The sequence below is a fragment of the Vulpes vulpes genome, chromosome 10 (assembly GCF_048418805.1).
Source record: "Vulpes vulpes isolate BD-2025 chromosome 10, VulVul3, whole genome shotgun sequence".
Lineage (NCBI taxonomy): Eukaryota > Metazoa > Chordata > Mammalia > Carnivora > Canidae > Vulpes > Vulpes vulpes.
In genome coordinates this window covers 34,098,291-34,112,008 of record NC_132789.1, presented here as the reverse complement: position 1 = coordinate 34,112,008, position 13,718 = coordinate 34,098,291, and the positions used below count along the sequence as shown (strand labels likewise).

The 13,718-nt window shown below is 40.3% G+C and overlaps 1 protein-coding gene across 3 annotated transcripts in view; it reads left to right on the top strand.

Moving 5' to 3' along the window:
• PRKG1 (protein kinase cGMP-dependent 1) overlaps positions 1-13,718 on the top strand; it is a 1,174,671-nt gene that overhangs the window by 1,112,431 nt on the left and 48,522 nt on the right. For all 3 annotated transcript variants that reach the window (XM_026014785.2, XM_026014784.2, XM_072723549.1), the window contains one exon: positions 7,890-7,986. In XM_026014785.2, coding sequence (XP_025870570.1) covers positions 7,890-7,986 — 97 coding nt within the window. The remainder of the gene's footprint in view (positions 1-7,889; positions 7,987-13,718) is intronic.

Genomic DNA, 13,718 nt, shown 5'->3' with positions numbered 1-13,718 from the left:
TATTAAGTCCCCAGGAGCTTGGGAGGGTGGTGTTTCTTCTCATTTTCTTCTTGCCATATGCTGCGTTTTACTGTCCTTCTATCTGTTGGTCCACTGAGGCTGTGTGTGCCCTGTCCCTTTGAGTTCAGGCCAACTCCTTCGGGGCTACAGGGGGTGCGCAGCAAAGGTTCTGAGTCCAGAGACCCAAGTGGGCCCTGAGTAGTTTGTTCGAGCCCTAGTCCTCCTGCTCCCAGCTCAGTCTTCTGATTCTGTGAAGGTTATGATGGAGACTAATTTTAAGGTGACAATCAAACTTCTCAAGGCCAGGGAGGTGAGGTGCAGGGCAAATAAAATAGGTGAAAATGACCATCCCTTCAGCCTTTACGGTTCCAGTAACTCAGGTCTCAGGGAAGTCCCTTTGTCCTCATCTTCTTGCCTCTTGCCACTTCAGAGAACTACCCAGTGGGGCAAAATTCTCATTCAATTTCCCTGATGACTCTGTTTGCCATAGCCCAAGTTTCATTTTGTTTCTTCTTCTTTTTATTTATTTATTTATTTATTTATTTATTTATTTATTTATTTATTTATTTATTCATGAGAGACAGAGAGAAAGAGGCAGAGACACATGCAGAGGGAGAAGCTGGCTCCCTGCAGGGAGCCCGATGGTGGGACTCGATCCCAGAACCCCAGGATCACACCCTGAGCCACCCAGGTGCCCCCATAGCCTAAGTTTCTAAAGAAAAGATGGGTAAAGACAGCCCAAGTTTTCCCCTGAAGTAGAAAATTCTCTTTTCTATCCAAAGACTTTTCTTTACAGGTCATGTTCAATATATATTGGTTAAAATATTGAAAGAAATGGGAAGTTTAATCTTAACCTTAAAATCAGTCCCCATTGTAATAAATTGTACCATATTACTTAAACATACTTTACATTTGCCTTTGTTTCTCAATTATCGGAGTATTATAGAAAAAGAATCAGAGAGTAAAAAGATCGCGAATCAAAGCACCTGTCTGTGTCTCTGAGTCTTTGGAACCTTGGCTAAGTCACTTACCATCCCTGAACTTAGTTTTTTTTTTATCTTTTAAAAATGCAAAGGTTGAATTAGCTGAGCTCCCTGTGGTGTTAGTCTAGATTTTGAACCATATTAGTATCTTTGGACTTCAAGACAAAAATACCTCTATGATTGTGTGATTCTCTACTATCTTGGTAGATAAAGTAAATTAAGGTTTTTTTGGAGCAAATGTAAACATGCCGTGATTTGAAACCTGCACAAATATTCTAGCTCTACTTCTGCTATTTAATTACTGAAACCAACCACTTATCAACGACGGGTCCACCCCATCGCGAAAGAGAAGTAAAAATATTTGTTATCCCATCTTCACAGAGAATCAGGGAAGGTAAATTAAATGAGAGAAATTTAAAGTCCTTGGAAGAAAGGTGCTTTCTAAATGCAGAATATTTGCATTACTATCATCCTTATTCAGCAGATATGGGAAATGCAATTTTCCTGTGTATTCCTGTTGGCCATATCTCCTCCAGGGAATGTATTTGAAAAATAAGTAGAACTATTTCATGACTAGAGTACTAAAAAAAATTTCTATGTTCCTGAAAACCACAATTTTTGAAATAGAGCAAAGTAATGTTATCTCAGATTCCCTGAAGATGAGATTACACTTTCTGGAGAAAATTGACATAATGAAATACTTTATATTCTTTAAATTACTTTTAAACTTTTTATGTCTTTAAGTTTTTGCCACTACTACTTAAAGAAGAGTGACTATAGGAACAACTCTACCTATATGTCTTATGACCAAATAAATGAGAACCCATCCCTTTTTGTTTAGAATTTTAGAAATAAGGTTTCTTAAGTTAACAGGGATTTCATAAAATGTTTCTTTGAAAAACACGATTCTTTCAACAGGAAATAACTGTCCAAACCTTAAGCTATAAAATGGTTCCTTCCATTCCCTGATGAAGTTGAAAGCTCCCCCTTTTAAAGTTTAGTTATCAATGAAAATTTTTATAAAGAAATTAATAAGAGATGATTGATAGCTTGAGGATTGGTTTAAGAAAAACTACTCATTTTTATTTTGGTGACTAAGCTTATCTAACTCCAAACATTTGAGAATCAAGGGACTAAAGATGTATCCTTACTAAAACTCTTTACATACACAGTTAAAGTAGCATTGCAGTTTAAGCCTAAATTACATTTATGTTAAATGTGCAAATGTTATCGCTCCAGTTTCCAATTCTACTTTCTCTCTAGAAAGTTACTTTTCTGGCTGGATTTCTATTTTACCAAACCTACAAATTACTCAAAGAACCAAGCTTTATGGAAGCAGGAACGTAACGCTCTGCAAACCAAATTAAAAGTTTATTCACTAGACAGTCAGCATTATATATATATATATCTTGGCTGTATTGTAGACCGTGCTCTTTGATCACATAAAATTTAAAAAGAAAGATTTCTAGGCATTTATCTGGACATTTAAGTAGGGACTCTGGCAAGTTATAAAATCTGTCCTTATTAAGTGTAAATTTGTTGATACTCCTAGAAAGGCTTAAATGTTAAATGACTTGGAAGTACAAAGTCACTGGCAAAGCCAGGACCACAAGTCATTAACTTTGGTCTATATGCTAGGATGCTCTCTTGTTTTTAAGTCCAGAGGAGATATTGTTTGATTGAATCTCATCTTATTGAAGTTATGGAATAAGAAAATTAGTCATAGATGAGAGTCCATGTGTTGACGGAAGCATTTCATTTTTATGGATTTCCCAGGAACTGATAAAACTAAAACCAACAAGAAACAAAAATACACCCAATAGCAGATGAGCTCAGGCAAAGCCATGATAACTCATCACCAGGTGGATTAGGAAATGCTAAGACTTTATTTGATTTTCCTTGGAGACTCTTAGGGTAGACTGCTGAAGCAATGTGGATTATAGATGAGTGGGGCTAAAGCATATAGGTCCACAGTAGCCTTTGGTTCCATTGGCCCCTAATTCCTGGCTTTTGTAACCCATCTGGAACTATTACGTTCCTTTGAATGCTTGACACTTACTTTAAAAATGCACGTAATACAATCTGCTTTGTAAAATAATGCTGAGCTATGAATGCTGTTCTAATATCCAGAAAAAGATAAAATTTAAAGTTTCATACATTTCTGTACTGGTGGAATCATCCTATGTGGTTTCCAATAGGGAAAGAGAGAGATGTTTACTTCTTAAGAATAATGGTCACTCCTAAGGTATAGAGCCTGATTCTGTTGGTTTGAGATGATGACCCCATTGATTCATGGACATACGGCCACAGTGGAAAAACAACTGTGAATAATGAAGGACACCTGATTCTTACTCCATGGCTTTGTGGAAGCTGGTAATATTGGAAGATTGGAAAACCAAAAAATGATTATTTTCTATTTCCTAAAAACAGGGCATTTTAATCCTATAAAGATAGGTAGTTGGAGAGAGAGAGAGATTGAGCTTATTCCAGGACTGTTCTGTTTCTGGGCTCCGCCTATATGCCTTGCTCTTCTCTTCACACCTACAGCTATACGTTTTCATCACTTTTAGAATTTTCTTGGTATGGCAGAAAATGAGGGGAAAAGAAGTCAGGGAGCATCTGGACAATTTTGTTCCTTTTTATCAGTTCTTAAAAGAAAAAAAAAGTTTAGTGTTTCACTATTTAAAGATGGTAGATGAGCAGTTGTCTTTGGATACTAATCACCCAGAGCCCCGGCTGAATGTTATGGTCAAGATTCTTTGCGAAGGGGATCCCTGGGTGGCCCAGCGGTTTGGCGCCTGCCTTTGGCCCAGGGCGCGATCCTGGAGACCCGGGATCGAATCCCACATCAGGCTCCCGGTGCATGGAGCCTGCTTCTCCCTCTGCCTGTGTCTCTGCCTCTCTCTCTCTCTCTGTGTGTGACTATCATAAATAAATTAAAAAGTTTAAAAAAAAATTATTAAGATTCTTTGTGAAATGATACATTATCTCTGTCTCCTTCACCCAACACAATTAATTTCTTGCTGTATAGTCATTTATGTGTTGTTGACCTATTTTAGGGGTTTGTAAGCTCCCTGACGTACGCAAAAAAGGCTTGTGGATATTTGCGCTTTTCTGAGAAGAGGATCTATAGCTTTCACCCCATAGTAAAATAATAATAACAGTATTATTTTCAAAAATCAGTATCTCAAACTAAGTTGAGGGCCATTAGAAAATATACTTTGTACCCCTTTCTAGATTTTAGGCAACCAAGTGTGGAGAACTTTCTTACTGGTATGAATTTCCCCTAGCACTTCGCAACTGTCCCTTTCATGAGCGCTGTTGTATGGATGAATTTTAGAATTGCATGAAGCTGGGCCTAATTCCTTGAACCCTGTTAGGGCACCCCATCAGGAATATGGGTTCCACATTGACCTCCTTCAAGCAAAAGAAATGTATTTAATAGAACACCACCCATTACCTAACCAATTTATTTAGTCTCCTTTCCCAATCAAACTTAAACCAACTCTGAGAAAAGTAGAACCAATTTAATCCATGGATTCAAATTCTCTTCAAATAATCCCTGTAAGAAAAGAAAGAATGAAAATGCGTCTCCAAGTTATGAACAAGTGTAGGTACCTGAAGAGGCTAAATCATCCAGTTTAACTTTTTTACAGAAGTCCCTTCCCGTGGTGATTTCCAGTTATTAATTCAGGGAAAAGGGTCTCTGTGAGCAAGTCAGCATGGATGGAGCTGGAGGGTATTAGGCTGAGTGAAATAAGTCAATCGGAGAAAGACAATCATCATATGGTTTCATTCATATGTGGAATATAAAAAGTAGTGAAAGGGACTATAAGGGAAAGGAGGGAAACTGAGTGGGGAAAAATTAGGATGACAAACCATGAGAGACTCCTAACTCTGGGAAACAAACAGCGTTGTGGAAGGGGAGGTGGTGGGGGTTGGGGTGACTGGATGATGGGCACTGAGGAGGGCACTTGATGGATGAGCACTGGGTGTTATACTATATATTGGCAAATTGAATTTAAAGTATTTAAAAATAAATAAAATTTAAAAAAGATGTCACTCTTGTCCATAAAGAGTAATCTAAATGAGAAGTAAACACACAATATTGAGCAACTAACATGTCCTTGGTGGGAAAGAAAAAATAAAACCCACTGTGGTAGTATTGCTACATTGTTTGATTTCTCTGAGAATTGGGACCCGATGCAAACAGAATGATATGGAGCATCAAGAGCACATTATCCAAAGGCCCCTCAAAATGTATCTCACCAACCACTAGATAAAATCATCCTTCGAGGTAGTATTTTAAAAAGTCACCAAGTGATATTAGCCAAGTAATTATCAAAGTATGATTACAATGTCACCAACCTCTTTTCATTAAAACATGAAATATTTTCTTTAACGCTAATTGCGCTTTGAGTATAGGGAGCAGTATATATTTAGGTGGATTTTAATGGCTACAGAGAAAATGTCTACTATTTAAAATGAGATTTAGTATATCTAAAGCCATTAAGGAGATTACCATCAGTAATTAATCAGAGAGTGTGTATAAACAAAGAAAGTCAAGAGGATTTTTCTATAGAAACACAAACACAAAATAGCTACCTTATAACTTCTGCATTCTGGATTTGTGTGGATTTGTTTTATTTTGTTGGGTTTTTTGTTTGTTTGTTTTTTTGGGGGGTTGTATGTTTTGTTTTTAGCAGTGTTCCTTTCCTTCTTTTTAAGCTGTGTTAGCCACTGCTGGTCACTTCAGTGAGTCTAGGATCAGAGGGCAGGAGCCCGGAACAAGTTGTAAGAGTCCCCAACACTCTTGGCACCCCCAGACTCACTAGGCAGCTCCTGATTCCCCAGGGCCATTTTAATCCTCCCCAAAATGCTCCCACAGTTTCTGCAATTCCTTTGGCTTTCAGAGAGGCTGGACCTATAGTTCTCAATGTCTGTTGTACATCAGAATCAGCGAGGGAGCTTTAAAAAAAAAATACAGGAATTTGGGTACTGCTCCCAGAGTTTTCTGATTCACTCAGTCTGTGGTAGGACCTGGATTACATGGGTTCTGGCAGATGCTCGGGGGGCTCTTGTGTGCACAAGGGGCTGAAGATCACTTGTATAGATGTATCACCAGCCAAGCTTGCCAGAGCCCAAGAGTGAGAGTCCGGGAGGATCTTTAGGAATTGTAAGCACACCACACTTCAAATATGTAAAATGGCATTAAAATAGCCTGAGTTTACTCTTTTCGTGTCTGAGATCTCCAAATCAAGCAAGAGCATAGGATTATTCAAAAACAGTCTCATTTAGAATTTGATTATCTAGCCCTCCAGGAAATGCTTGACCACATACAAACGGTCACAGGGTCTCAGGGTCTGATCCCGACAGATGTCCTCGTAAAGCACCTGTTGAAGCAAGTTCTGCCACTGGCCCTTTAAATGGGATGGAGTTTTAATTTTCCAAAAGTCGTGGGCCAGTTGGAATGCCAGAAATGCACATTTGCTGCTTATGTTCCATTCGAGCCAACCGTCTCCAGCATCACTATGCTGATCTTTTGATTGTGTGATTAGTGAGAGACGCCCACCCAAGCCATCAGGGGTCGCCAGCAGCCCAGAGGCTGGCTAGAGGGAGTTGATGTCGCACAACCAGCCAACAATGAGAACTGGGTTGTTGGTACCCTCGCATGAGTCTGTCAAGGCTTGTTAAAAACTGGAACTGTGGTTGTAACTTGGAGAATGCTAAAACCTCACCTGGAAAGATGTTTCACGTTTCTCCGGAGTGGAGAGTCTAAATTTTTGTGTTTGATGATAAAGGAATAGCCAAAATGCCACGCGGCTTAACGCCAAGCGTGCCAATGGGGGACTCTCTCCAAAAAGTGACATAAACCAGCGGGGTTAGGATCATCCTCTCAAGTGCATTCATCAGATCTATCTATAGCCCAGGCCAAATCAGGTACCGGCTGGCTGAAGGTCATGGGTTACACAGAGCTATGCAAATACTTTATTTTGGAGACAGCTGAATTACTCCCTGACCTGCCATGAGTGAGAGGGAGGGTCATCTTCACTGTTAGGCCTTCCTGCCCTTTCTAAAAATAGTAGGGCCTTTAACAAGAAGATATTTTAAGCCTCTCATATTCACTTGTCTCATGAGGAGAAGCTTATTTTGGCCACTTGCATGTGTCAGATGCGCCCAGAGCGTAGTTAGGCTTTGGAGCACCCTCCTTGCTCCTCCACACCGCTCATATAAGAAACTGGCAAACAGAAAGGCCCTGGGATTACGAGCTGAGAGGCAGTGGGTAAACATAAACGAAGGGGAGATACTTTTTAGGAACGCTTTTAGGAATATGCTTCCGAAATCCTCCATTTCAGACATTGGCACATCAGTCCTCTGCTTTTCGGATCTGTTTTCCTAAAACCTGGCTGTGATGTCGCCCCAGAGACCTCAGTGATCTTGCTGCTTTTAATAAATACTTATAGGAGCCACTGCCAGCCTGTGGATAGGGGAAACTCATGAGACACTGCCATCCAAAAGCTGAACGGCAAAAACAAAACCAAACAAAACCACAAATTCCAAAACAAAACCAAAAAAGAACCACCCCAACAATCCGTGCTCACAAGAAGACGCGCAGGAAAACACTGCGATGTACCTTTGACTGGGTGACGGGCCGTCTCAGTCCCCTGACCGGCAGGCACCAAGTCCTTTGTCTTATCCTCCTTTGGGAAACGAGTGCAAATCTTGGTTTTTCTGCACAACGGGGACCAAACAATTATGCTTGGGAGGAAGCCCAGACTCTAGAAGCAAGATGGAATTGGAACAGGTAAACCCTGTACCACAGTCCTGTCATTCCGGGTCGGTCGTGCGTGGTTCTCGTGTTTGCACCTCTAAGAAATTTCCATTTTTTCGCATCAAAAAATCCAGATACGAAGCCGAAGCTGCTTTCTTCGCCAACCTGAAGCTGTCTGACTTCAACATCATCGACACCCTCGGCGTCGGAGGCTTCGGACGCGTGGAGCTGGTAGGTGATTCTGCTTTTCCTGCCCTCGGGAGCCCCTCTTCCTTTTGCATTTTTTAAGATGCCTCTACTCTCTCGTCATTAAGTGTTACTGTCCCTGAATCAGTACCGAACGCTTTCATGTCAGCACACCCGAGTGTGAAACAGGTACGGTCCGCCGTGTGTTACGGAGCCCGTAAACTGCCAATCAAATATAGACAATCTGATTTTTTAGAAAAACCTCTTCATTGTAAACGAAAGGTAAGCACGTTAACAAGGAGCCATAAAGCGCCTTTTGCTCTGCTTTCTTAGTTCTGAGCTGTGCTCACCCACGTAATCATGTGCCCTGCCTGCATGGATATGTAAGCAGAGAGAGGGAAATAAATGGGATATGTATATTTTTATATTATATGTAGATTCATACGTACGTGTATATATATAATACATATTCCTGTATTTCATTTCCTTTATATATATTGACATTATCACCATGGTAGTTACAGATCGAGCTCATGATTACGTTAGAGGATTTGGCTCAGAGCTACGGAAGTAGATAAATGAGTAAAAATCTCTATTTTATTAAAGATGTCTGATACTGCCTTAAAAATTTAACATAAATAATGTTGTAGTATTAATTCTGTAATTCAGCAAGCACCCAGTTATAGTAACTCTAGGTATTTTAAATATATGTATATAAACCATATTAGATCATATGGTTTGAATATTTCACACACACTTATCTACTCAGACACATACAGGTAAGTGTTAGGATGATGAGGACATTTTGGTGCAAGTTTCTTCATTTAACATATTGCATGAATGTGGTATCAACCAAATGCAAGCATAGCCTGCGGTGTCTTAGAAATACAAACATAAGAATTCGTATATCACAGTATAAACCAGAAAAAAAAAATGTATTCTGGTAAGGGACTTGGCGTGTTCTGAGACTGTGTGGGTAGAAACCCTAGTTGAGAAGGCAGATTAATTTCCACCTCTCTGCTGAACATGGAGGAGCCCCTGATACCAGACACCAGTACAGTATGTTAGGAACTCCCTGTACAGTGTAGTAAACAGTTACTGTTGCCATCAGGTGACAAGAGAAATCCCCTTCCATAAAAGTAGATTGACCCAGCACTATGATATTTGTCCATTTGTGCTGCCGTGGGATTTCTGGCTTTGACAGGCGAGAAAAATGCCATTTACTTAAACATTAGACAAAATAACGGGACAAGGAAAACATTAGACAAGAAAACTTCAGGTCCTGATGAGTTTCATGGAATTGGCCCCCTGCTTCCGTTAACGCTGGTGGGAGACGCTCTAGTCTGGCTGCTTCTGACTTGACTTCTGACTTCATAGTGAGGATTCGTTGGCTGTTGAAATAGAAATCCAGGGCTGAGGAAAACCTGTTTCTCTGAGTTCTTCCAGTTAACACAGTCTTAGATTGCTTTTTCAAGAACTTTGATTCTGTGACAAAATCTAACTGTTCGTAGAGCTAGTGAAGATTTATTGCTAGTGTTATCTTTGTACTGGGGTGTTGAAGCGTATAAACAGCTCAGAGGGTAAAGATCTTTGCCAGGAAGAGCTTATTGTCTGATGTGTTCATTTACACACTTGCTTGTGTCTCAACCCCTTTCTCAAGGAAGCACTATAAAAGGCGGAACTCCCCCAGAGGTTGATTTTATGACTTGTAGTTTCTGAAATATTTTTTAAAGACTGTGGTCAACAGAATTGTTGTTTTGGTTGACTAAAATAATTTACTGTTACAAATTTGTGGACTCCTGGGGGCCTGAGGATTTCCTGTCAGGGACCTGTACGTTTTCAGTATTTTATGGAATACAAGAGTTGACTTGGGATTTTTGAAATATTGAAAATTTGCTCACAGACACTGAAACCACTTCCAGCTGAACAATTAAATGTCAGGCTGACAGTGGAAAAGTTCTAGAAAGTTCCCTCAAAAATGTGTGAGGAGGCACAAACAACTAACCAGAAAATTAGGGAAGGTTCAATGTGGCCATATAAAATGTAAGGTGATTTAAGGAGACAAAATATACGTGTGCGTGTGTGTACACACATGTATTATCTCCATCCCAGGAGGAGTCAACAGTAGCTCAGCCTAAGTTTCCTCTCTTAGATGTTATATTTTATTCTTCTACACAGATGTTTATAGACCAATGAAAACCATAACCTCAGGAAATAATTGTAGTTGGGGTCCAGTTTGCAAAAAAAAGTCAGATATACCATGAATGATAAATCCATGAAGGGCCATGAGGCACAACCAGTACATTAGAAAGTGATCTCATCATCTCGTGTAGCTTCACACTTCCAAAAACAAACAAAAAAACAAACAAACAAAAAACACCTTATGAAAATCTGAATACCCAGACTGTCTTCCCTGTTCAGTGGCTAGATCACCAGCCATTTAGGTGATGACTCTTACCTTCCGATCCATTGTCTCTAGTCCTTGCCAGTCACTCACCTCCTGGTAATGTTCGTTATTGGGAATGAAAAATGTTCTCCTCTGTGACCGTTCTTTTCTTACATGTGCCCAGTGATGCCAGAACTGGGAGTCTGGCCTCAGCACTTTGTGATGACACATACCGTGGTCGTAGTGTATAGTGAGTGAACCCCCAGCAACAGTGGTACAGGGGGCAGTAGTCAGCTTCAGAGCAGCACCCACACCACTCATCTCAGGAGGGGGACCAGGAAGAACTTGGTTCCGTTGTGATTGTAGACTTGTCCTCACTCTCCTCTGAGAAGAGTGCGTGCAAGAGACTTTGGTCCACATTATAGCGTGGTACGCTTGAGAGTCCTGCCTTCACATGGACTACTTTCACGTAGGTATAGACATAGCGCAGGACCAAGGGTACAGAATGGACACCTGAACCCACCGGTCCTTCATTCAGCAATGATGTTTGTTCCTCCGGAAAATAACACCAGGAAACCCACATGACGCCTTAATTTTATGATAATATTTAATTCCTTTTCCCAGGTATAGATAATAATCTTATAAATTCTTGAATTGGCTCTGAAGAATTAAATTTGAATGTTAAATTAAATTAAATTAAATTTGACCTCCATTTCCTGGTAGGACGAGGTTAGGAGTTTTGTCATCATTTGGTATACCGATTAGCTCTGTGTTATTTTGCGTGATGATATGCCAAGGCTTCTTAGCATGTCTTAATTTTTTATTATTTATGTCAATCTAGATGAATTCAGATGCCAGAGGGTTTTGCGGGCAGGACAGTTGTCAAATAGTTCGTTGCCAGTTTTTGGAGGGGAGAATGTGATCTTGGCACATAACAGAAACTTGAATAATTGTTCAGTGATGAGACCAGAGGCTTGAAGAAATGGTCTTATATGAATGAGAATTCTGCTCTGAAGCTATTAATTCTATTTCATAAATGCTTTTAGCATAACTGATTTTAATGAGTTGATTATCAGACATGTCCTATTCATAACTATTACCTCCGAGAAGTCATCCGTACTGCTTTTTTCAGTTATTTGGCAGAAACCATATTTTCTGACCATTTTTTTTTAAATTTTGAAGAAAGGGCTTTTTAATTTGTTCAGTGCTGCCTGTTTATCTTGAAGGAGACCATATTTCGTTTATAATAACACTTTCAGCAAAAGAACTCAGTTGTGTGTTTTTTTAAATAGATGATTCGCACATTAAAGCAGTAAGCACTGCTATAAGACACCTTGGTAATCCTCTTAATTTACAAGGTATGACTGCAAAATAAGGAGATTGATTTTATAATCACAGAACAAATTAGACCCATTGCTCTACGGTCACATTCCTAATTTACTTTTGCTCTTGTCAGAGAAGTGCTTGCTTTTCAGAATAGATTTGCACCAATCACCCTTTTTAACCTAGCAATCCGGATGTGGTTGCTTTAGATATTAGATATTTAATTGTTTAATTCAGCAATCCAAGGCCTCCTATACCACCAGCATGCGGTACTTGGATAACTGTAGGGACAAAGATATGGAAGACATAATCTGTCTTCTTGGATTATATTCTCTCTATATCATTTATTATATATTTCTATAGTAAGCTGTCTGCTCGAACTTAGAAAGTCTAAAGTAAAACAGTCTCTGCCTCTAGGGACTCAGTTTCCCGGGAAAGAAAGTCACGTAAACTGATAAATAATCCAGTGAGCACAGTGTGAGCAGCATTTGCGCAGTGCATGGAAGAGCAAGACATCTTGGAGGAGGTTGCATCTCTAAGAGGAAGAGTTAGGGCATCTACGTAAAGGACTTGAGGCATCACGGTACTCTCCTGTCAAATGCAACAACTGTGTGTGTGGGGGGGTAGTGACAAACTGATATTAATCATGTTTTTATTTTTATTTTTTTTTTGAATTTTTATTTATTTATGATAGGCACACAGTGAGAGAGAGAGAGGCAGAGACACAGGCAGAGGGAGAAGCAGGCTCCATGCACCGGGAGCCTGACGTGGGATTCGATCCCGGGTCTCCAGGATCGCGCCCTGGGCCAAAGGCAGGCGCCAAACCGCTGCGCCACCCAGGGATCCCTTAATCATGTTTTTAAATTAATGACACCACTTTCTTACTAAAATAATCAAGCCTTGCATCTGAACCCTGCTCTGTGACCTTCATATAGCTCCAGTTACCCTGGGAGGGGGACATGGGACACGATCCACTTTTACTAGAAGGAAATCAGGATTAATGCATAGAGCCTAAGACCATGCGGTCAGTAAAATGGCTGTTATTATTGCCTTGAACTACTGACTTTTTTTTTTTTTTTTAACTAGAAGCTTTCTCGTTCTGGCTTCTAACAATATTTAGATTCTTATCACACCCAACAACAGCCACCGTGATGAAATCGAACAGACGTCATCACATGTACATCTTTGTTTTAAAAAAATTCCTCTAGAATTGAAGAACCTATAATAACCCAAATCTAGAATAGATGCTGTGATTATCCCCTATTCATATCAGCCTCTGTCGAGCTTTCAGAGGCTCTTCCTTCTTTGAATCTTTTGCTGCTCTTATTTCTGTGGTAAAATGTGGAGGGCAAGAAAAAGAAAAAAAGTCATTATAATGTCGTGGCTGAAAGAGCTCTGGAGTCAGACCTTCTGGGTTCTGATCCTCCCCTCTGGGCATGCTCGCTCACTTGTTCAGAGGTCCCTGACCACCGGGCCTCAGTTTCTCCTTCTCCATCTTGAGGATAATAGTAGGGCATGAGCCTCACAAGGTTACAAAGATTAAATGAGTGAAAGACCCTAATGAGAACATCACTCCATAGGTCAGTAAGTGTTGTGATGCTATTATTACTAAAATATGCTAATGATAACTATCTATTATCCCCAACCCTACCCACAGAAGAGGAAGGGAATGGAATAATTTTACTCTTTTTTTCCTCCCTTGCTCTGCTGAGTACCCAGGTAGAAACATTTCTCCATTATAAGAAAGAGCCTGAGGTCTTCAGATGACCTCAGTGACAGCTTCTGTTAAATCCCCACAAAGCACTGAAGCTCCTTCCCTTAGGACACCTGGCGTTGAGTGGAGGTGGGAAACCATTCCCAATCTTCCCCCCGCTGAGCCTTGTACACCTGAGGTCGCCTGCTCGTATTTACCCATTTCTCTTCTCTGTTATCAAGCCCCACCTCTTCATCTCTCAATAGGAAACAGTTTTTGCTGAATCCTACCCGGTTCCTCCCCAGCCTTCTTAAACCCTGGAACCCCAATGGGGCACCATGAGGGTCTGGCTCTTGCCAAGTGGACCATACAGGC